The sequence below is a fragment of the Panicum hallii genome, chromosome 3 (assembly GCF_002211085.1).
Source record: "Panicum hallii strain FIL2 chromosome 3, PHallii_v3.1, whole genome shotgun sequence".
NCBI classification, from domain to species: Eukaryota; Viridiplantae; Streptophyta; class Magnoliopsida; order Poales; family Poaceae; genus Panicum; species Panicum hallii.
Window position 1 is genome coordinate 64,206,680 of NC_038044.1, and position 24,097 is coordinate 64,230,776.

At 51.2% G+C, this 24,097-nt stretch overlaps 4 protein-coding genes across 4 annotated transcripts; 1 reads left to right on the top strand and 3 right to left on the bottom strand.

Moving 5' to 3' along the window:
• Window positions 1–652: 652 nt before the first annotated feature.
• LOC112886480 (1,4-dihydroxy-2-naphthoyl-CoA thioesterase 1-like) lies at window positions 653–2,112 on the bottom strand. Its single transcript, XM_025952388.1, has 2 exons — window positions 1,512–2,112; window positions 653–1,031 (listed from the first exon to the last, which is right to left on the bottom strand). Exons 1-2 carry the CDS (start codon window positions 1,854–1,856, stop codon window positions 867–869), a joined length of 510 nt encoding a protein of 169 aa, XP_025808173.1. The 5' UTR covers window positions 1,857–2,112; the 3' UTR covers window positions 653–866.
• A 2,626-nt stretch (window positions 2,113–4,738) lies between these two features.
• LOC112884998 (protein NUCLEAR FUSION DEFECTIVE 4) lies at window positions 4,739–7,371 on the top strand. The gene is made up of 2 exons (XM_025950660.1): window positions 4,739–5,264; window positions 6,088–7,371. The coding sequence occupies exons 1-2, from the start codon at window positions 4,812–4,814 to the stop codon at window positions 7,237–7,239; spliced, it is 1,605 nt and encodes a 534-aa protein (XP_025806445.1). The 5' UTR covers window positions 4,739–4,811; the 3' UTR covers window positions 7,240–7,371.
• Window positions 7,372–7,571: 200 nt separating this feature from the next.
• Window positions 7,572–9,677, bottom strand: LOC112884999 (AAA-ATPase ASD, mitochondrial-like). Its single transcript, XM_025950662.1, has one exon. The coding sequence runs from the start codon at window positions 9,420–9,422 to the stop codon at window positions 7,830–7,832; it is 1,593 nt and encodes a 530-aa protein (XP_025806447.1). The 5' UTR covers window positions 9,423–9,677; the 3' UTR covers window positions 7,572–7,829.
• Window positions 9,678–11,781: 2,104 nt separating this feature from the next.
• On the bottom strand, window positions 11,782–13,573 carry LOC112884117 (AAA-ATPase ASD, mitochondrial-like). Its single transcript, XM_025949448.1, has one exon. The coding sequence runs from the start codon at window positions 13,560–13,562 to the stop codon at window positions 11,970–11,972; it is 1,593 nt and encodes a 530-aa protein (XP_025805233.1). The 5' UTR covers window positions 13,563–13,573; the 3' UTR covers window positions 11,782–11,969.
• Window positions 13,574–24,097: the final 10,524 nt, after the last annotated feature.

Consider the following 24,097-nt stretch of genomic DNA (forward strand, 5'->3'; position numbering starts at 1 on the left):
ATTGGCCATTTAGGGATCAAATCAAATCAAATGAAAATGAAACAAAGTGTGTGTTGTGTTGTTTAGGTCGTGGCCATCACGGGAAACATGTACTGCTACCATGTAGTATATACGCTGGCGACGTGGTTCCCGTGGCTTGTTTAATTTCGATCCCGATCGGCTCGGGTCTGGTGAGAGCAACTCCATCAGACTCTCTAAACAGCTCAGAGAGAGAAAAAAGATGCACTCCAACGGACCACCCACCCTCTAATTCAAGTGAGGCATCCCAATCCCCTCCTCCACCCTCCATTTCTAGAGGATCTCTAGAAAACCTTCCATTTCTAGAGGAGGATCTCTAGGAAATTCTCTATTATAGATTAGAATTGAAAGATTATTGCTGGAGTTAAAACAAATTTGGAAACCCATATAAAATATAAAATAGAGGTAGCCTCCATTTATTTAGCAATTTAGAGGGTCCGATTTAGGATTTATTGCTGGAGTTAGTTCCGAAGCAAATTGATCGAGCAAGTAGCTTGTGCTGCTGCACCTGCACTTGAGTTTCACATGCACATGGCTGCCATGCCACCCACGCGCAGGAATTCACAAGAACAGTTAGCTGCACCTGGACAGTAGTAGAATTATTATTGGAGCAGGTCGATCGAGAAGGAAGGCATTATAAAGTATTTTTTTATAAGAGATTATAAAGTTAGTTAATGCAGGCAGAGCAAAGCAAACATATGTAAGCTTATTATTAGCTACGTACTCCACTTAGCAATATAGCATCCATGCATCTACTATATATCTATCGTCCAGCGGCAGATCGATAGATGCATGATGGATATCATCATCTATCATAGCGATCGTAGAAACGCATGCACATGATCGATCTACAATCTGCTGGTGGCGGCGTACTTCTTGAGCGCGTCGCCGGCGTTCTTGAGTCTCTCCGGCACGGGCAGGTTGCAGAGCAGCGTCACCCTCGACTCCGAGATCTGAGGACCCTTCTTCCCCGGCGCCGACGGGTCCTCCTTCCACAGCTTCACCTCCCACACCTGCAGTCGTGTATTCTTCTTCATTATTATATTTTGATTTAACAATTCTATCTTGTCGGCAGATCGAATCACCAAGTAAATCCAGACGGCAAAACCAAAATATGGGACCTTTTTGAACTAGTACATTATATTTTTTGACGAGTTAAATGCATGACTAATACATAAATACTTGGCACTAATTGTTTATTTGGGTATAGTATCGTATCGTTCTTGCACCCAAACTGTCAAATTCGTGTACCAACCGTCGTGCATGTAACTCTTTTTTTACTAGGGGATTCTTTTTTTTATGGCAGCTTATTTACCAGCTGCTTATTATTAATAATAGGATTGATATAATTAAGGTTGTGGTTGCTTGCTGTCTGTACGTGCTCCATCTACCACTACTAATACTGATCGTAGATTAATAGGATTCTTAATAATAGGATTGATTAAGGTTGTGGATGAGGAGGAGTGATAATGAGATAAGGCCTGCCACCTAACCTGTGTTGAGCGTCCGACGTAGACTGGTGCGGCGCGGGCCAGTACGACGTCCCCCACGGCGGCGCTGCGGAAGTGGTTGATGCTGAGGCTGACTCCGGCGACGCGGCGGTAGTCCGATGCCATGTGTGCGCCCATGCTTGCCAGGCCCTCGGCGACGAGGGCGGAGACGCCGCCGTGGAGCACCTTGAAGGGCTGGCAGCACCTGGCGGTGACGGGGAGGCGGCCCGTCAGCTGCGACGGCGACACCTCCTCGATCTCGAAGCCGATCGAGTGGAGCACAGGGTCGAGCTCAGCCGTCTTAGTGCTGCTGCTGCTGGTGCTCTGCCGCCGGCGAGTATTATCCATATATGGAATGGATCGAGTGATGACTGATGGGGCGGGCAGCAGCAGCAGAGGAGGCGGAGCGATGGGATTGCGTGAGGACGGAGATCGAGCAGGAGGGGGGAGGAGGGAGCAAAATACTCGACTCTTTTCTATCTATCTATCTATCTATCTATCTATCGATCCGTAAGAATAATAAAGCTTCAGCAAGCAGCAGCAGCTAATAAATTAATAGCCAGTATCCAATAGGAACAGGTGGTGTGGTGTGGTGTTATTGGACGGACAGGGCAGGGCAGGGCAGGACAATGGTGGTCGCATCGTGTCTCCAAATTCTCCATTTTTATATATACATATGATATACCATACGCCACACGAAGCATCACCAGCACCAGTAGGATGAAAACGGGACCATTTCCGTTTTCGTATTTTACTACCCCGAACGGGAGCGGAAGTGGAAGAGCTGGAAACGGAAAACTTAGCGAAATACATTATTCTTTAATTATTGTTCACCTCGCATGAATACACTCTTTTACGCCGCAAGCTATTTTTTAAGAAAATATTATTAGAGTTTCATGTTAATCGTATGTATTGATGTTAAGGAACAAGAGAGGATATATGATATGCATATTAAATTTTCTTCAGATTTTATAAATACGAAATTAATACAGAATCCCGCAAACACGGATGGGATGCAACTCTTCCTATATTTTCTGCTTGGCAGCTGGCAGCGATAGTGGGGGCGGCCAAGTCCACCCACCTCATCATTCCATTAATCACAGCCGCAGTATCATCCTAGCATTTATATTTATTTATATATCCAACCACCTCTTCAGTCCTTCCTTGTTGCCTTTGAATTGCTGGATATTTATAGGAAGGACTGGCTATGTATCCAGCATCAATTCTCTCACACACGCAGATTAGTGGGCGTCTGCCTGGCAGCTGGTCCTTTAAGTTTAAGAAAGAACAAGACATCATACGTGTTGATAAATTCAAAAAATAGATTACAAAATGAAAGGGAAACCAGTACATGCAGATTGTCTACTGCGCTGGCGGTGCTGGCAGCTAGAGACAGACACGTGGACGTTGATGCGCGGCAGCCAGCCAGCCAGGAATTTCCTGACAGTCATTATAAAAATTTTCAATTCCCTACGTACGATCGAGAAAATTGTGGCACCTATCTAGCTATCCATCCAACTTTATCCGGACTCCGATGTCCCTGCCGTTTGGGAAAAAATTTGCTTTTTTTTCCATTAGAACCCAAACACCATGTGTCAAAAAGGAAAAAGCAACACCAAATAGCAAAAAGCAAATAGCAAAAATTTTACCCTTTTGCTCTTTTGCTGGTTGGATCCAAACATTAAGAGAATAAGGGTCTGTTTGGATCCTTCAGCAAAAGGGCAAATAGCAAAAAATTTGCTCTTTTTTTCTATTTGGACCCAAGCAGCCTATGGTAAAAAGGAAACAGTAAAAACAGATAGTAAAAGAAAATAACAAAAAAATTTACTTTTTTTTTCATTTGGACCCAAACACCCTATGGCAAAAAGGAGAAAAGAGGTTTAAATGAACTTTTACCAAAATTTTTACCATTTGGATCCAAACACCCATAATGGTAAAACTTTTGCCGCTAGCAAATGCCAAAATTTTTTACCCTTTTAACACCTTTTGCACTTCCGATCCAAGAGAGTGTCCGTTTCTTCTCCAACAGCAAGCCGCCCCTTCTCTCCTCTCCCCTCCCCGCTTCTTTCCCTGCAAGACAAGCACCAGCGATCCCCTCCTTTCTCAAATCAGACAGCCGCACCAGCCATCTCCTCTGCCTTTTCTCCCTTCTGCTATTCACGCAAGAAGCCAGCACCATCGCCTCCTTTTTCCACTCCGAGCCAACGATGAGAGCACCACCCGTTTCCCCTCTGCTCCTCTTGCTCGAGCAGAGCAACACGACGCCGGCGGCCACGAGCCGGACGAGAAGAAGCACACCCTCAACGCTGATCCGGAGCTGTACAGGATCTGCTCGGCACGCACGCACATCCATACGGTAGCCGGGGAAGCACATCTTGCCATCCCTCCGCGTTGGGCGGCGACGTGCGGTTGTGCCGAGGCAGGCGAGGCCCCAAACGCAGCTGCGCCGGCACGTGCGCGGCATCACGGAGGTGCGGTGTGGAAGGCCGTGGACGACGCCGCTGCCGAGGCTGTGCGACGGCGTACGTCCCCCATCCCGCACCACCACGGAGCGCAGGCGGCGCGGCTCCACAGCGGGGCGGGGGGAGGCTGGGTGACAGGGTCGGGGGCGACGCGAGGTGGGGAAGGTGCAGGTCAGCAGATGACGTCATGTTAGGAGGGAGAGAGAGAGCCGCCGCAGGTCCGGCTGGGCTCGAGGATGGGGAAGAAGAGGCCGTCGCCATAGGACCAGCTGAGTGGAACTCTGAGGCCGAGTAGATCTCGAGCAAGAAGTTGTCCTTGTTGTCGGAGGGGACAAACTTCGCCCAGCGCAACGCCTTGGACCGGCCTGGCGACGGGAAGAAAAGGGGGGTTGTACAACTGAAAACTAATGGGCAAAATATACCCCTTCCGTCCTAAAATATAAAGGATTTCAGTCTGTTCCAAGTTAAACTGTTATCAAATTTATAGAAAATAGTAATACTATTTTGAATGTCAAATAAAAATAATTAGATCCATTATGAAATATAATTTCATAATTTACTTATTAGATGTGTTAGGTGTTAATATTTTTCTCATCAAATTTAGACTATTTTAATTTAGGATAAAACAAAATATCTTATATTTTAGAGCATAGATAAAATTAGGTTGATCGCTGGATAGAAGCTGTAACATAATTAATTTTTTTTAGTGACACGTAAGAATGAAGAACTTTTATAGTGGCTGGGAATCCCCTCAATCCAACCCCAACAAAGGCGGAAGGGGAAAAAAAAAGAACAAACAAACGAATCCTCCTCCGAATTCCTCCGATTCCGACCGCCGCCGATGGCCGCGCCGCCCCCACGGGCGCGGACGCGCTGGTCCGCGCTGGCCGCCAGCGCGCTCATCCAGTGCTGCGCGGGGAGCTCCTACTGCTTCGGCGTCTACTCCCCGGCGCTCAAGGCCTCCCAGCGCTACGACCAGTCCGCGCTCGACGCCGTCGCCTTCTTCAAGGACGTCGGCGCCAACGCAGGCGTCCTCTCGGGCTTCCTCGCCGCGTGGGCGCCCGCGGGAAGGCGCCGCCCGTGGCTCGTCCTCCTCGCGGGAGCCGTCCTCTGCGCCGCCGGGTACCTCCCCATGTGGCTCGCCGTCGCCGGGGTCGCGCCCGCGCCGCTCCCGCTCATGTGCCTCTACATGCTGCTCGCCGCGCAGGCGCAGACCTTCTTCAACACCGCCGATGTCGTATCCGCCGTCGAGAACTTCCCCGATCGCCGGGGCACAGTCATCGGCATCATGAAGGCAGGTCATTTATGATTTATTCCTCTGGTCTCCTCTACTGTTCTTTGCTCTGCTGTCTGCTGTCTGCTGTGCTCCGCTCAGTCGTCCCCAACGGAAGGCGATGTTTCAATCCACACAACTGGAGTTCATCCACTCTGAATGTTAGTATCACAACTACCTAAATAGCTTCAGGGATGCACTAATCTTTGAAAGTGGCACTCCCAAAATTTTACTGTTCCCCCGTGGGGGCTGCATATAGGTTTCACTCAATTCAGACACCAGTCACACAGCTCTCTTTGAGCACGTCATGCTGTAAAGGCAAACGACATATGCATGTGACCATGATAGTACAATATCAATGACATTGCCTTGGACCCATCAATGGGACCCTGTGTTTGCTCCTCTGTACTCCTGAAACTGACGGGATCATCTCAGAGATTCTATCATTGTCTAGAGTTGCTGAACCTTCTTTGCAATATAATCATCATAGACCTCTAAATTGGGCTCTTCTCATTTTATCTAATGTTATTGTCAAGCGTGTCCACTGAATTTTGTTTTGACTATGTAGCATATAGGTCACCAAGCCTAGCCTTCATCAGTGCGTTAATTCTCAGAGGTTCACTGTTATGGCACATTTGTTTCTTAAAATTGTGGTGCAGCATAATATCTATCGGAATTGATGATTTGACTCAACCACTCAAGTGCATCATACTCTGCTCTGTTTACTCCCACAGTCCCACAACAGAAAATTCCTATTGATCCAAGCCCTTCCATACTGATGATGCTGGCAGTGTTTTCTCTCTCCCCAACTTACCTGAATTCAACTTTTGTACTTTTGCAACAGGGTTTTCTAGGCCTAAGTGGGGCAATACTTGTCCAAATATACCGCACTCTCCATATTGATCCTACCAGGTTCATACTGATGCTGGCAATTTTGCCCACAGCCATCACATTGATGCTCATGTATTTTGTCGACGTCCACAGCGCACATGAACGGTACAACAAGAAGTTCCTAGATGCTTTCTCTCTCATCGCTGTTACTGTTGCCACATACTTAATGATCATCATAATCTGTGATCAAGTGTTCACGATAAGTTCAGCTGTGCAGAGTGTTAGTTTTGTGATACTCCTGCTGCTAGTCTTATCTCCAGTAGCCGTTGCTCTAAAGGCTCAGAAGCCAGAATCAATGCAGCATGAGGAATCAACTTCAGAACAAAGAGTCGGATTGCTCCGGGAAGAGGTGGCAGAGGTATCTGACAGTGCCGGCTCAAGTACTGCACTCGGGGGATCTAACCTAGACCTGTCTGCAGGCAAAGAAAACCTGAATGTGCTACAGGCCATGGGCAAACTGAACTTCTGGCTGCTCTTCCTTGCAATGGCTTGCGGGATGGGATCAGGTCTAGCCACGGTGAACAATATCAGCCAGATCGGCGGCTCCCTTGGCTACACGAGCAAGGAGACCAGCACACTGGTGTCGCTCTGGAGCATCTGGAACTTCTCAGGGAGGTTTGGCGCAGGCTTCATATCCGACCATTTCCTTCGCCTGCGAGGAGTTGGCAGGCCATTCTTCATAGGCGCCACGCTATTGATCATGAGTGTGGGTCATGCCATCATCTCCTCCGGCCTTCCTTCATCGCTCTACATCGGCTCCGTGCTCGTTGGCCTGTGCTATGGGTGCCAGTGGGCCCTGATGCCAAGCATAACGTCTGAGATCTTCGGGCTGAACCACTTCGGCACCATCTTCAACATGGTGGCCGTTGCAAGCCCCGTTGGGTCTTACATCCTCTCGGTCCGGGTTGCGGGTTACATATATGACATGGAGTCGCCACCTGATGAGCATGCCTGCCAAGGTAAGCACTGCTTTGCGCTATCTTTTATGATCATGGCCTGTGTGTGCTTGTTTGGATCTGCCGTTGCATTCGTGCTGTTCATCAGAACGAGGAAGTTCTATAGGCAGGTGGTATTCGCAAGGCTGCAGTCTTTCCTTGAGAAATGAGATGTACACTGCACATGTTGCAACAACCTAAACTGTATCCACAGTTTTTGCAAGTGATGTATAGCATGCCATCGTTTGTATAGCCTGAACATATTTTTTTTTTCATTTCAAGAAAAGGACATTTGGAGAACATGGTCTTTTGAGCTGGCTGAATGGGATCGATATAGTCATCTTTCCTTGTTTTCTTTTTACAAGCTGGCCTGGGTCGCTCGCAGTCCCAGCTGAATGATAGCGAATGGCGAGCAGAAAATGATATACTGCCTGCTACTTGCTTGCCATTAGAAATGTAAAGGTACCTCGAACAGAAAATGACAGCACTGCAGAAAACAAAGTTAGAGGAGACGGATTTTCACTAGATTGATTATCACTGGAAAGGAAATTTCATACAGCACATAACAAAACGCTGAGGATTGAGAGGGTTGGCGTCAGTCAGAATCAGAACACAGGGAAGAGAAGAAGATTCACCACTTGCTAGTCTCCTGTATTGATTTGCTTGCACATGTGTTGGGTACGAGAGGTCATTGTTGCATAATTCACTTCAGCCTTGCTTCTCCATCACGTACCAATAAACAAGCTCATTATTACCTTAATTAGTTGTCACTTGCCACCTGCTCCGATCCTTTGATCTCTCCGTTGCTCATCTTTCCTTCCGTGGACTCCGACGTTGTGTCCCTGTTCCCTTGGCCTTTCTTCGCCTCTGCCTCCTTCTCCTTGGCTTCCTTGGCCTCCGCCTCCGCCTTCTCCTTAGCCTCCGCTTCCTCCTTGGCCTTTGCCGCCGCAGCCTCCTCCTTGGCCTTCTTCAGAGCCTCCACTAGACCCGCCAGGCACGCGTTGTTGTCCCTCTTCTTCTTCTTGGACATGGGCATCAGGTTCTCGGCCACGTCCGCCGGCGACATGTCGGTCTCCTCGAGCAGCCGCCGGATCTCGCCGAACAGCTCGTGCTCGGTGATGTCCAGGTAGTTGCTGGCGAGCACCTTGAAGGCCTCGAAGCTGCAGTAGGACATCTCGATGTGCTTGTCCATCCTGCCTCGCCGGATCAGCGCCGGGTCCAGCTTGTCCTTGTGGTTGGTGGTGAAGATGATGATGCGCTCGCCGCCGCACGCCGACCAGAGGCCGTCGATGAAGTTTAGCAGCCCCGAGAGCGTGACCTTGGTGCCGTCGTCCTTGTCGGGCTCCACCGGCAGCATGGGCTTGCCGTCGGCCTCGTCCTCGGACTTCTTCTTCTGCGCCTTCTTGTCCTTGCGCTTGCCGGTGAGGTCGACGGAGCAATCGATGTCCTCGATGACGATGATGGACTTGCCGGTGGTCTCGATGAAGAGCTTGCGCAGCTCGGTGTTGTTCTTCACCGCCGTGAGCTCGAGGTCGTAGACGTCGTAGTCGAGGAAGTTGGCCATGGAGGCGATCATGGTGGACTTGCCGGTGCCCGGGGGCCCGTGCAGCAGGTACCCGCGCTTCCACGCCTTGCCGACCTTGGCGTAGTAGTCCTTGGCCTCCCGGAACGCCTCGAGGTCGTCGACGATGGCCTCCTTGTCGTCCGGGTCCATGGCGAGCGTGTCGAACGTGGCCGGGTGCTCGAAGGGAACGTGGCTCCAGACGCCATTGCCGCTACGGTAGGGGTTCCAGCTGCTGCTGGGGTTGTTGGTGAAGAGGCGGCGCTGGCGGTTCCGGACGGTGACGGCGCGGCCCTCCTCGAGGACGTAGGGCAGGTAGGAGCCGACGACGAGGTCGCGGTGGCGCCTGTGGAAGACGACCTGGTAGAAGCGGCGCTCGTCCTGGCCGGGGTAGAAGCTGATGACCTGGGACCTGGGGAGCTTCTTGGCGGCGTACCACCAGATCGTGGCGCCCTTGAAGGTGTCGGTAACCTCGTCGTTGTCGTCGACGGAGACCTGGAGGTTCTTGCTGTCCTTGCCGAGCTCGGCCTTGAGGCGGCGCGCGCGGCGGGCGCAGGCGTCCGAGAGGTAGGCCTCGACGGCGAGGAACAAGTCGCTGCGGCTGAAGCGCTCGGCGCCGTACTCGGAGATGGTGATGTGGAGGTAGGGGCTGAAGAAGGAGGCGAGCTTGTTGGCCCAGGTGGAGAGGCGGTGGCGGAAGGCGACGGGGAGGTGGTTCTGCACCATGGACCAGAGGAAGAGGAAGCTCGCCAGCGCCGACCCGAAGCCGGTCCACTTGTCCATCCCCGCCATGGTTGGCTGCTTCAATTCCTAGCTAGCTATATCCTATAGATAGCAATGAGCAAATGATAGGATGCTATTCGATTCGATCAGCTTCTTGAGCACTCACTCGCTACTACTGTTTCATCTCTCTCAGATGAAGCCTGCCTGCTGCCTGCTGTGAGTTCGTTTATATAGATAGATAGACATCGTAGTTGACTTGGAGTCAGCAGCTACCATCGCGGTCGGAGATGGGTCCGGAGCAGGTGAGATGAAGCTGCCGACGGCCATTGTCGGATGGGAGCAAATCAACGGCAGAATATATAATTTGCATGCTTTCAGAAGGAATTCAAATCGAAACCTGCCGCCCAAGTACGTCATCGATGGACTTCTCGGATGGTTGCATGGCTCCTTTTCACTACTTTCCATCCGAATCAGGTGGGTTTGAAAAATTATGGACCACTAGTGATTATTAGTTATGGTGTCAGTAAAGTTTGATCCATGCACCTTTTAGTCCTTTTTGTTTGAGTTACCTAATGGATCAAAGTTTAGTCCTAGTCTATGGTAGCATCCTCGTAAGTTGAGAGTTGGAGATTCGTATGGCCAACCCTCACAAATTTGTTACCCTAAGACTGGTAGAGGATGCCTAGCTAGGCACGTGATCACCAGATCTGATCACGGGGCAGCAGGATGGTCCGTTCAAACGAATCAAGACCGCATGCAGGCTGCCATGAGTGATCGATCGGTGAGTCGTGCATGATCGAAGATAGACGACGGTCGATGGTCATCCAGGTCCAGCAGCTAGCTAAGGGTGGTCAGCAGTGCAAGTTCACCACCGTCGACCGAGATGGCGATCGACACGAGGTTTAGCTTCTTGACGCCATGGCGGTCGGAGCTTCTAGAGTCAACCGCTGTTTGTTATTGTCGTCTTGTGTTGGAAGGATCGTCGTGAGACGCTACTGATGGAGATCGACGAGCTAGCGAGATGGACGATGGATTGCATCAAGAAGTAACAGATCTAGGACGGGAATCAGCAGGATGGCAACTAAAGCAGGTAGCAAATGAAGAATTTGCTTGCTTTCAAAATTAAATTAAGCCGCCCAATTATATAATTCAGGCGTGCGTGCGTCATTGATACACGATAGATAGATCTTCAACTACACCTACCTTGCATATATAATATAGGAGATCATCAAATAATATAATTGCCTCGTGCGTGCTGCATATATATCTTATGTTCTGCACGTAAATATATATGCTTATTGGATACGTATAGTTGCTCATGCGTTAATTTGCAGTGGTCTATATGATCGAATCGTGAACGAAGGGCTAGTCCGGTAGTCCGGCTCGCATACGGGATGTATCAAGGTTCACATATCGATGGTAGAAATTAGACCAAATTAAAAATTAAGGTGGAAATTTTATCTGCTTTAAAAATAGGTAAAGATATCAAAGTTTATTAATTTTGTATGATCTAATACGACAATCTATATATGCATACGTCATGATACAAATTAAATGAAATAATGTCTAGCAGAGGTCGTTGTAATGGACCACAAATAAGCAAAGCCTGACGCCATGGTTAAGACATCATGCTGCCTGCGTCATGCATGCGATTCATGCATTGATGCTGCCGGGCCGGTTGGCCCATGCCTCGTTCGTGCATACCGCATCTGGCCCGCTCAGCCCACTGCTATATTCAAGTCAGTCTGCTAAGCAACTCTTTGGCTACGCCCAACAAAGCAAGCAAGGAGTTTGCGCCTCTGTTGCTCTAATTTTTTTTAGAAAAAAACACACACACAAAAGAGTTCATCTCAAGGTTGAAAGCCCCAGGTTGAAAAAGCTAGGAGCTAGATCGGTTGGATCTTGTTGATCGAATAGACTCAAAATGGAAGCATTCATAACAATTGCCATTAGTAAATACAACCCATTGATTATCCTCGCAAAAAATACAACCCGTTATATATATATATATATATATATATATATATATATATATATATATATATTGTGACGGCAACGCTATTCCACACCTTGGGTGTACCTTTTATTTTACGCCCAGCTGTCAAATTGTTGTCCAAATTGACTGCTCCATCCGTTCCAAATTATTAGTCGTTTTGGGTTTTTTAGATACATAGTTTTGGACGGAAGGAGTAGAAATTATTGAACTGAGTTATTACTAAATCACATTTGATAAATAAATGGGTATCATTAATCATGCGTTTGTAGTATTACTAAAACTTTATTCAGTAATTAGTTAGGTGTAGCTACACCTAGGTTGCAGCACGTGGGTATTTTGTGGGCAATAATTATATGCATAGCAAATGAACCTTTGGATTAATCATCTTATTTTACATTTGACACAGTACCATCCTCCCATCTTCCTTCATTATATTGGTCAAATATGCACAACTTTTTATTGCAGTTTTGAAGCTGCTTAACAGCAGGTGAGTACATCTATAGAGCTAATGGAGATATACAGTACATGCCAAGGTGGCAAGTGAGTGACAGTATCAATGCCCATGTACTTACATGTGGAATTAAAATTCGGCTTCATAACTATTTACTACTTATTTTTATTTATCCTTTTTTTTTGGCTTCCTTCTTCTTCGTCGTCTTTTCCTCCTCATCGTCGGAATCGGAATCGTGACCACTGCTCGTAATACTGCTGTTGTCGTCGTCCTCGTCTTCATCGGTTCCCTCCTCGTCCTTGTCCTCATCTTTGTTCAGCGCCAGTGGTTTGGCGGCCAATGCCGCCTCCCTGCTGGCCTCCTTGAGCGCCTTGACAAGCTTCCCAAGGCAGGCATCCACGTCCTTCTTCTTCGACCTGGGCATCAAGTTCTCCGCCACGTCCGCCGGAGTCACGTTCACCTCCTCCAGCAGCCGCCGGATCTCGCCGAACAGCTCGTGCTCGGCCACGCCCAGGTAGTTGTTGGCAAGAACCTTGAAGCCCTCGAAGCAGCAGTAGGACATCTCGATGTGCATGTCCATCCTGCCCCGCCGGATCAGCGCCGGGTCCAGCTTCTCCTTGTGGTTGGTGGTGAAGATGATGATGCGCTCGCCGCCGCACGCCGACCACAGCCCGTCGATGAAGTTGAGCAGGCCCGAGAGCGTGACCTTGCCGTCCTTGTCCTCCTCGTCGTTGTCCCACGGCATCTTCTTCTTCTTCTTCTTGTCATTCTTGTTGCTTTTCTTGCGCTTGCCGGTGAGGTCGATGGAGCAGTCGATGTCCTCGATGACGATGATGGATTTGCCCGTGGTCTCGATGAAGAGCCTCCTGAGCTCCGTGTTGCTCTTCACCGCGGTGAGCTCGAGGTCGTAGACGTCGTAGTCGAGGAAGTTGGCCATGGCGGCGATCATGGTGGACTTGCCGGTGCCCGGGGGCCCGAACAGCAGGTAGCCGCGCTTCCAGGCCTTGCCCACCGACGCGTAGTATTCCTTGCCGTCGCGGAACATCTCGAGGTCGTCGACGATCTCCTGCTTTCTAGCCGGGTCCATGGCGAGCGTGGCGAAGGTGGAGGGGTGCTCCAGCTTTACGTGGCTCCAGACGCGGGGCCCGTCCTCGCCGCCGCCCCAGTCGCCGCTGGTGTTGTTGGTGAAGAGGCGTCGCTGGCGGTTCCTGACGGTGACGGCGCGGCCCTCGGCGAGGACGTGCGGCAGGTAGGCGGCCTCGACGAGCGCGCGGTGGCGGCGGTGGAAGGTGAGGCGGTATGCGCGGCGCTCCTCCTCGCGCGGGTTCCAGGCGATGACGTTGGTGCGGCGGAGCGTCTTGGTCTTGCGCCAGCAGAGCCTGGCGCCGCGGAAGTCGTCAACGACCTCGACGTGGTCGTCGACGGCGAGGCTGACGCGGTCGCTGCCGTCGGGGAGGTCGGCGCGGAGCCTGGCGGCGCGGCCGGCGCAGGTGGCGCTGAGGTAGGCCTCGGCGGCTCGGTAGGCCTCGCTGCGGGCGAAGGAGTCGGCGGCGTGCTCGTCGATGGTGATGGTGACGTAGGGGGAGACGGCGGCGAGGACGCGGCGCGCCAGGGCGGCGAGGTGGTCCTCGAGCTGGAAGGGTAGGTGGTCCTGCACCATGGACCACAGGAAGAGCAGGCTGGCAACCGTGGACCACACCCCGGCCCAGCCGTAGCCGAAGCCGGAGTCGTAGGCGGGGACATCGGCGTCGCCGCCGACCATCTCCAGCCCCATTATCATCACAGATGTGGGTGAGGTGAGATTGATCGATGCAAAATCATCACGATGAACAAGGTATATATAGATATAATTTGGTGGGGGGAAACGCGTCAAAATTCTTAGGCAAAAAGAAAATGTTAAATTTGGTCTCCGGCCGTATAACATCGATCGATCAGTGGTCCTTGGTAAACGAAAGAAGGAAGGAACATTCTCTAGCACATACATACTACTGCACGACTACTCGTAGAAAGAAATTCCGCACGTGTTCACACTGTATATACACACGTACGTACATATTATTCTAAATAGGTGGGTCAACATGATGATGATGATGATTATTATTGTTGTCGTTGATTTTAATTGTTTGAGTTAGTTGAGCCCCGCTTAAGCTCAACCTCTGTCGGGGATTAAACTTAAACGACTGAAACAATAAATTCAAGAAAATGCGAGCATCCATGCCGAGTCGGGGACTTGAACCCGGGTGAGCTGGTTCTACCGCGGGATAAATCCAAGAAAATGCGAGCTTCCATGCCGAGTCGGGGACTTAAATCCAGGTGAGCTGGTTCGACCACAATGAACCTTACCAGCTGAGCTACGCTTAGGGACTAAACTTAACTAACATATTTATCAACACGGCTATATTCTTTCATGTGGCAAATAGCAGGTTTATTGATGGCAATACACATGTTGTGATGATTTGATTAATCTTAAAATCTGTCAGTCCTAGGACAAGCGTGTGTGCAATTAGTTATCTGCGTGATACCCAGATAGAGAGAATTATTTAGGCTCTAGTCCATACATACGTGTGGGCTCACGGCGAGTCAAAGAAAGCGCGTATGTAGCTAGGTACGTGTTTCTTATGAATTAAGGAACAGAGATGTAGGTTGGTATTAAGGAATGAACAGATATAGTGATCGAGAAGCGGCTCGGTCGGTGATGAAGTTTCAATTCCTTGGTCGTCAAATAAAGTCCGTGCAGTGACCGGGGTGGCAGTATTATACTATGCAAACTTGAAAGGCTGGCCGTGGCTGATTTGGTTGAAGAGAAGAATTAGACTTTGTGTGCGTAAGCATGAGCGTCAGAGCATGTCATGCCGGGCCAATCACTCAACGCCCATTCACGCACAGATGCGACGGCGTTGTTTCCCGAGGTACTGGTGGTTAACAGCGGCCGCGAATTTAATTGTACGCAGTTAATTCGCGTTGGTCCCAACTGATGGGCTCAAATAAGACTATCAATAGTGAAAATCTCATATTTTAAAATAAGACTATCATCTGTGAATGGAGGGAGTATATATGTACACACCTCCTACATTTTATATAGATCATGCCTGTGCTTAGCTTCTAGAGAGTCAAAAAGAATATATATATGCCGTATATCCCATGATTTATATAAAATGTAGGAGGTGTGTACATAATATATAAACAAAAGTTCTTCTAAAGGCACTCATTTTTTATCAACATGAAAACCGTGCATCATAATCTTAATTATATACAATCTATGCAACAAAATAATAAGAGGAACTAATATTTACACCTAGCTAGAGTGTGTGCTCTAAGCCTCTAAGACATATTAACTTGCGTGCTAATTAGTGGTTTCAAAAATTCTCAAAAGAGAAAAGAAAGTTCAATTTCAAGTTAGGCATATATACATGATGATGATTGGGTTTGGGCGCTATGACCTATGAGGCTGGGATGCCATGCTAGCTAATCAAAGATTTTAGGCCCATGGGCGAAAACAAGAGTTGTTACCACATAGTTATAACATACCGGGTTTTTTCGGAATATTATAATTGTGCAAAAATGTGAGTTTTCAAAAACTTTTTCATGCATGTGCTAATAGCTAGGATCTCATATAAGTTTGGGCTCTTCCTATCCCTAATTCCTAGTAATATTGAACAAATTTGGGATAAGGATAGTAAATGATATGTGAATTTAATTCGGTTCTTATTTGAATTTGTTTGAGTTGGATTTATTTTGTGATGTTTGAAATTGGGTGGAATTTAAATTGAAGTGTGACCTTCAATTTAAATTCAAATGCTAACTACCCTAATCCGAAACCAGCCCGACCCGTTAACCTACCCGGCCTGTTAAACCCACCCACCGCCCTCAGCCTGCTAACGGCCCGCTAGTCACCTGGCCCAGCCCAGCACTGCCTCACGGCACACCTCTCTCCTTTCCCTTCACCAGGGTCACTGACAAGCGGGACCCGCTTGTCAGGTTTCCCTTCCACCTCCAGCCGCGCCTCCTTCTCTCCCTCGCCCGCGACGCTCTCTCCCTCGCTCCGCGACAAGGCGACACAACGGCCGCGCATACGACCGCTCGCGTTAGCCGCCACGACCGCCTGTGAACCAAACCGTAGCACACCGTGCTTCCCGATAGTGCCACGCATTCCTGCCTCCGCATGCGTTCCATCGCCGCTCTCGACGTCCGGACCCGCGCCGCAAACCCTAGCGCGGCCCTATAAAAACCCCTCTGCCGCCGCCGCAAACCCTGCCACGTCAGGGTTCTTTCCCCTTGTCTGCCGCCACGAACCGAGAGGAGAGGGTCGAGAAGGAGAAGAAGAGGAGAAGAAGGAGGAAGAGGAGAAGTTGAGGAGGAGGAGCACGAAGAGGAGGAGGACGCCGCCGCCGGAGCTCCACCACCAAGCCAGCGCCCGTACGCCTACGATGACGTAGCCGCACGGCATTGCACAGCTTCTCCCCGCCTGTGTCGACTCACCACCGCACCAAGACCTTTGCCCCCCGAGCCCGACCGGTGATCTTAGCTGACGCTCCGTCTCACTTGTGCTGCCGGCGCCACCGATAACCCCTCTGGTAGCCAGCCTAGGACCCCTACCCCCGTTTCTGTAGGAGCCCATAGTCGTTGCCCTCATTCCCCTACTGCAGCTCGATGCCACCGTGGTCTGGTTCGCCAGAATTCCTCGAGCATTGAGGCCGTGCCGCGTCTTTGGCTACGCCACGGACTCGCGTGTCAGACCCGAGGCTACAGGACTGTGTACATAACGTAGTTTAAATAGGACTAGGAGATAAAGCCTGTCTTATCTTTTATTTATGTTGTTCTCTACTCGTATGAGTAAGAGATAAAGCTAGTCGGTATATAAGGAAACTACTCGAGTTGTATTCGGGTACGATTCCTTGGCTAGTATTAGACTAGAATTCATGTAACCCTGACCTCCCGGATATATAAGGGGGGGTAGGGACCCATTCAAAACACAACATCAACACCCAAGCCAATACAAACCACCATACAGGACGTAGGGTATTACGCACCTCGCGGCCCGAACCTATCTAAGTCTTGTGTTCCTTGCACCTTCGAGTTTCTGATCTCGGCGTCTCCTCACCTAAACTTACCACCTCGGGTATACTGTCAGACCTGGGGCCACCGGGCTGGGCACGTTACGAAGTTTAAGAGATTAATCCCGTCTTGTCTCTTATTTGTTTTGTTTATCTCTTGTTTATCCCGTTTAAATAGGAGATAGAGCTAACCAACACAGAGAGGATCTACTCGAGATCAGTTTGGGTGTGATCCCTCGGAGGGGGTTGGTTAGCATCTTTGTAACCCTGGCCTCTCGGATATATAAGGGAGGTCAGGGACCCCCCTAAAAATAGAAGATCATTAGGTCATTCAATACAGAAGGCAATACAAGCCATACAGGACGTAGGGTGTTACGCTCCGTGCGGCCCGAACCTGTCTAAGTCTTGTGTTCCTTGCACCTTCGAGTTCCTGATCTCGGCGTCTCCTCACCCAAAACTTACCACCTTGGGTGTATCCCACGGTGGGCAGCCGGTTAAACACCGACAGCTGGCGCGCCAGATAGGGGTGCACGTCGAAGATCCACCGGCGAGCTCGATGGCATCGTTCGGATTCATCAGATCAGTTCCCTCTCAGGGTACGACGTTCGTTTTTGGTTCATGGGTCTGCATCGCAGATGGTGCGGGCAGTTTCCGGCGATTCCTCGTCGACATGAAGCCAAAAACCTCCGCTGCGGATCTCCGCAGCAACCTCGACAAGTTCGTCGACGGGCCCGACAACTTGCCGCTCCACGCTTCCGCAGTACAGATCGAGTTGGAGTCCGATCTAGCTTCGACTTCTTCTGGTATTGTGTCAACTCCCCCTGGTTTGGATTCGTTCCAATCTAAGGACCAGCACAGCCGATGTCAACTCGGTTTGTGCGATTTGGCCACTAACCTTCAGGAGGCCCACGACTCTGGGTCCTTCTCCATGTCTGAGAAGGACCTGGACTTGTTACTTCAGACCGGAAAGCTTGAGGCCACCGCGTGTCGGGGGGCTTCGGGTTGTTCCGGTACCGGTGATCTGGTGGTCACCCCCCTGCCGGAGGGGCACGTGGTGTACTGGAGAGGCATGACGCCCCCCAAACTACTCGAGGCAGAGGGCCGACTCGTGGCCCACCTCGAGCCCTTGCCTTTTCAAGAAGGCAGGCCGTTGGCCACCGAGGCTGAGGGGTCGACCGAACTAGTCGACGGAAGTTCTCATGAGCTTTCATCCCGTCAGGTGCTGATGGCCGAAGAAGGCGAGGACGATGGGGATTTTCCCATCGACAACTTTGAAGCGGTCTCCGAGGATGAGATCACAGCCAACGTCTGCGACGAAAACGACGCCGATCGTGAAGCGCGGAGGGCCAGAAACAGGGCCCGCACAATCCGGTGGAGGAGGGCCAACGAGCGTAGGAGATCTATGCATCGTGAGCTCGATCCTGAGTTCGCCGCCGTCAGCGAACGGGGGTTTCGGACTCCGGTGGCCAACATCGCCAGGGTTACGGCTATCCTCGAGCGCAGCCATGACCCGGAGGTACGTCAAGCACTCTTGTACGCGCAGAGGGCTTGGATCCAGTTGGATCAACACAACCCGGCGCTTACTATCAGGGAGGAGCGTGTGGGTGAAAGTCGAAGTCAGAACCACAGCCGAGCGGCTGGCGGCTGTCCTCGACGTCAACCCAGCAACGACAACGCTCGCGGGAGCCAGACCCCTGGCGGGAGGCAGCAGCCACCGCAAGGGGGTCAGCCACGACAAGCCCATCATCGACTCCCTCCGGAGGATCTGCGTCAACACATCAATGAAGGCCGCGATGCGCGCACCGTGATTTCTTCCAGGCGCAAGACCCGTGAAGAAGTCGAGAATGAAGGTACTGATTGTAGCGATCGATTTCCTGCTTTTTCCGCCCGTTTCAGCAGCTACAAGTACCCGGAGGGCTTCAAGCCGATCGGCATCACCAAGTACGATGGCAAGCAGGCTCCCCAGCAGTGGCTTCGTTGCTACTCTATGGCCATTGACGTCGCAGGGGGCTCAAATATCACCAAAGTCGTCTACTTCCCGATGGCTTTGGACCCTGCGCCGCTCACTTGGCTGGAGAGTCTCGGCAGCAACACAATCGACTCCTGGGAACGCCTTAAGAAAGTTTTCATCGACAATTTCCAGGGAGCGATCGCTCTTGCGGGAACTCGACATGATCTTGCCCAGTGCAAGCAAGAACGCAACGAGCTCCTGCGATCCTACACGCGTCGCTTCTTCGACGTCCGCGCCACTATCGCGAACATCTCGGAAGAAGACATCATCGACTGCTTCTACAACGGCATCACCGACCCTAGCATCTATAGGGATTTCGGGCGGAACAGGCCAAAGACTGTTGCGGGCCTTCGTGACATGATGCACGATTGGTCCGAACAAGAGGAGAAGATGCGGGAGCGGTTCCCGCGGCGTCAAGATAATAATTTGCGGCGCTCAAACGACAACCGCAACGACACAAGCCAGCGGGACTTTTCGGGTTCACTCCGAAAACGAAAGCCAGATAACGTTATCGCGGCTATCGATCGTCCTTCGCGGGGCAAGAAGTCGACAACGCAGGAGGAGTTCGAGAAGCTCCTGCAGAAGAAGTGTCCATGGCATCCGGGCGCTAGCCACGCCGCCATTGATTGCTACCACCTTCGGAGGACGTTCAGTAACACCGGTGGTGGAAAGAAGAATAAGAAGCCTGCCGACAAAGAACCCGAGGATGATGATCACGACGACCAGGGGCGTAATCCGAAGTTTCAGGATGCCTCGAAGGTCGTCAACGTTATCTTCGGCGGCGATGAGGATTTCGGTTCCAGGAGGGACCAGAAGCTGCTTCTTCGTGAGATCTTGTCCGTCGAGCCGGCGGTACCACGGCCGCTCCGTTGGTCGGAGGTCCCCATCTCGTTCTCTCGCGACGATCAATGGACGAGCTTTTCGGAGCCCGGTAAGTTCCCATTGGTTCTGGATCCCGTGGTGGCGGAGGTCAAGCTCACCAAGGTCCTCATCGATGGCGGAAGCGGGCTCAATCTCATCTTCGTCAGTACTTTGAAAAAGATGGGCCTGGATTTCAAGGATATGCTGGTGCCCAGCAAGTCTCCCTTCTACGGGATCATCCCAGGTAATGCGGCGCACCCGCTTGGCACGGTGGTCCTCCCAGTCACCTTTGGCACGCGGGAGAATTATCGTACCGAGTTTATCAAGTTTGAGGTGGCTACTTTTGATTCCTCTTACCATGCAATATTGGGTCGTCCGGCACTAGCTAAGTTCATGGCAGTGCCGCACTATGTTTATCTGCTTCTTAAGATGCCAGGACTCGGTGGAGTGCTCACCCTCCGTGGCGACTTGAAGAAGTCATATGACTGCAACCAGGAGGCGATCCAATATGCCTCGACTACTCGTGTGCCAGATGCTTCGGGAGAAGTACTCGCGGCCGCGCAGCAGCTTTCCCAGTCTGGGCTGGAAATTCCCTCCAAGAAGGCTAGCAAGTCGAGCATTCAGTCGACTGATGGCGTGGCCCTCAAGTCGATCCAGCTCCAGGAGGGAGATCCGTCTAAGACCGCCGTCATTGGCGCGGGCTTAGGCGACAAATAGGAACTCGCGCTCGTCAGCTTTCTTCGGGCTAACCGAGACATATTCGCATGGAAACCTTCGGACATGCCAGGGGTGCCCAGGGAGTTGATCGAGCATGCTTTGAATGTAGACCCGAAGGCCACGCCCAAAAAGCAACGCCTCCGGAGGTTTGCCCACGACAAGCGTGAGGCCATCAAACGAGAGATCGCTAAACTTCTCGCGGCTGGATTCATTAAAGAAGTAATCCATCCAGAGTGGGTAGCGAATCCCGTTCTTGTAAAGAAAAAAAATAATGAATGGAGAATGTGTGTCGACTACACTGATCTCAACAAGCATTGCCCAAAAGATCATTTTGGGCTGCCGCGTATTGACCAAGTTGTCGACTCAACAGCCGGCTGCGTCCTTCTTTGTTTCCTTGATTGTTACTCAGGCTATCACCAGATCGCGCTTAAGGAGGAGGACCAAATCAAGACTGCCTTCATCACCCCGTACGGGACCTACGCTTACAAAACAATGTCCTTCGGGTTGAAGAATGCGGGAGCAACTTACCAACGCGCGATCCAGATGTGTTTCGCGGATCAGCTGCACCGGAACGTCGAGGCCTACGTGGACGACGTGGTCATCAAAACCAGGGAGTCCGATAACTTGATCACAGATCTGGAAGAAACTTTTAGCAGTCTACGCAGATATCGGTGGAAACTCAATCCCACCAAATGCGTTTTCGGAGTACCTTCAGGGAAACTGCTCGGGTTCATTGTTAGCAACCGGGGCATCGAAGCCAACCCTGTAAAGATCACGGCCATCACTGACATGGAGGCTCCGGCCACAGTCAAGGATGTGCAGAAGCTGACAGGTTGTATGGCGGCCTTGAACAGGTTCATCTCCCGACTCGGGGAGAGAGGACTATCTTTCTTCAAGCTCCTAAAATGCCAAGACAGATTCCAATGGACGGAGGAGGCCGAGCGGGCCCTACAAGACCTGAAAACTCATCTCCAGTCGCCTCCGATCCTCACCGCTCCGCTACCAGAAGAGGACCTACTACTCTACATTGCGGCAACAACCCATGTTGTCAGCAGCGCTATTGTAGTCGAGCGAGGCGAAGAAGGCCATGCATTTGGAGTGCAGAGGCCCGTCTACTTCGTCAGCGAGGTCCTCTCCGAATCAAAGGTACGGTACCCAGCAGTTCAAAAGCTCTTATATGCAATTTTAATCACATCAAGGAAGTTGCGCCATTACTTCGATGACTACAAGATCACTGTGGTTACGGATTTCCCGCTGGCGGATATTCTTCATAATCAAGATGCCACGGGGCGCATATCTAAGTGGGCAGTGGAACTGGGGGCTCTGTCAATTGACTTCAAGCCACGCACTGCAATCAAGTCACAGGCTCTAGTCGACTTCATGGCTGAATGGAGGGAGAATCAAGTCCCAACCCCAGTGGACAAGCCAGAGCACTGGACCATGTACTTTGATGGATCCCTCAAGCTCGACGGCGGGGGTGCTGGTGTTTTGCTTATCTCCCCACGAGGTGAGCAGTTGAAATACGTCCTCCAGATCCTGTGGGCGGTATCCAACAATGAAGCCGAGTATGAAGCCTTGCTTCACGGGCTTCGTTTGGCGATATCACTAGGGATCAAGCGACTACTTGTATATGGCGACTCTCTTCTTGTCGTTCAGCAGGTAAATAAGGAATGGGATTGCAACAAGGAGACGATGGAGGCATACGTTCAGGAAGTGCGCAAGCTGGAAAGCAAGTTCTCCGGCTTGGAGGTCCACCATGTGCTACGAGAACACAACGTTGGTGCAGATATCCTATCCAAACTGGGGTCAACACGCGCTCAAGTCCCACCGGGAGTCTTCGTCCAGGAGCTCGCTCAGCCATCCATCAAGCCTTCTCCGCCGGTAACCATCGACTCGGGTCCCCAACAACCCGACCGAGAGGTTCTGATGCTGGGGGAGGATTGGCGAGCGGCCTTTATCGACTTCATTCAAGACCAACGGCTACCAGCGGGAATCGACGCCAAGAGCGCAGAAGCGGCACGCATCTCGCGAAGGAGCAAGGGCTTCGCCCTGGTCAAAGGCAAGCTCTACAGGCGTGGCGCTCGGTCAGGAGTTCTCATGAAGTGCGTCACGAAGGAAGACGGTCACGACATACTGCGGGAGATTCACGAAGGCGTCTGCGGCAACCATGCGGCATCAAGAACGCTGGTTGGGAAAGCGTACAGGGCTGGTTTCTGGTGGCCCACCGCAGTCACCGACGCGGAGGATCTCGTGCGCAGGTGTCAAAATTGTCAATTCTTCGGCAAACAGACACATGTTCCGGCCCATAGCCTCATCACTATACCGCCATCTTGGTCGTTCGCTTGTTGGAGTCTCGACATGATCGGACCCTTCACGACGGCGCCAGGCGGTTTTACCCACGTGCTGGTGGCTATCGACAAGTTCACGAAGTGGATCGAGTACAAGCCAATCGCCAAGCTCACGTCAGATCGGGTTGTTGATTTCATCTCAGATATCTTGTACCATTTTGGTTTCCCCAACACCATCATCACGGACTTGGGGTCAAATTTCACGGCCAACCAGTTCTGGGAATTCTGCGAGAATGCCTGCATCGAAGTTAAGTATGTCTCAGTCGCTCACCCGCGGGCCAATGGACAAGTCGAGCGGGCGAACGGCTTGATAATCGACGGCCTCAAGAAGCGGCTATATGACGAGAACAGCAAGAAGGGAGGAAAATGGGTACACGAGCTGCCGCATGTAGTCTGGGGGCTTCGGACTCAGCCGTCCAAAGCCACAGGCCAAACACCTTTTTTCCTCGTATATGGATCGGAAGCCATTCTACCAGCCGATATCATGTGGAAGTCCCCGAGGGTCGAAATGTACAATGAAGGTGAGGCGGACGAGGCGCGGCAGTTAGAGCTCGACTCTGTAGAGGAAGCTCGTTGCACCGCTCTTGTCCAGTCAGCCCGGTACCTACAGGGGATCCGCCGATACCATGATCGCAACGTCAAGGAGCGGTCATTCAGTGTTGGCGACTTGGTCTTGCGTCGTATCCAGGACGAATCTGGCCTACACAAGCTCAACTCAAGGTGGGAGGGCCCGTTCGTCGTCAAGCAGGTCACACGGCCAGGGTCGTATCGACTACAGGGCCCCGAAGGCCAGGACATCCCAAATTCCTGGAACGTCCAACACCTGCGTAAGTTCTACCCGTAAGCAAATGCCCGGTGATATCCGAATTCCCCGGAGGCTTGAAGATCTCCTTTCCTCGATTCATATTGGAGGCTTCGAGCCACAATATTCGGGTCGAACACTCCTTCTCCGGCGACAACAGCCACGGCCACGGGCGAAACTCTCGTGTAAGCTGACTCGTCGTGAATAAAGTTACGACTACATTCACAACTTATCGACTTCATTTTTTGTCGAACCATCCGCTCCGGCTAAAATTCCTCGATATATCGAGTTCCGCCACGACCTTAGGTGGTCGCACGCGACTGAAGTCGCACCTTGTCCAACTCAGTTGATCCGCTCGACTGGCTAAAAAACAGCGCGTTGGAAAGGCTCGCATAAAGAGCCACCTCGACTACATCATGAGTGGCTGCACTCAGAACAGTCGTGTTTTTGCCAAAAGAATGGCCAAAACGCGGCAATGACCGCACCTGCTCCTAACAAGCTCGA

Bases quoted from the DNA above. Each gene is read 5' to 3' on its own strand.
- LOC112886480 (XM_025952388.1), bottom strand. From the start codon at position 1,856: ATGGATAATACTCGCCGGCGGCAGAGCACCAGCAGCAGCAGCACTAAG. The intron at 1,032-1,511 runs GTTAGGTGGCAG...ACACGACTGCAG, and splicing joins ACGTCGGACGCTCAACACAG to GTGTGGGAGGTGAAGCTGTG.
- LOC112884998 (XM_025950660.1), top strand. From the start codon at position 4,812: ATGGCCGCGCCGCCCCCACGGGCGCGGACGCGCTGGTCCGCGCTGGCC. The intron at 5,265-6,087 runs GCAGGTCATTTA...CTTTTGCAACAG, and splicing joins CAGTCATCGGCATCATGAAG to GGTTTTCTAGGCCTAAGTGG.
- LOC112884999 (XM_025950662.1), bottom strand. From the start codon at position 9,422: ATGGCGGGGATGGACAAGTGGACCGGCTTCGGGTCGGCGCTGGCGAGC.
- LOC112884117 (XM_025949448.1), bottom strand. From the start codon at position 13,562: ATGGTCGGCGGCGACGCCGATGTCCCCGCCTACGACTCCGGCTTCGGC.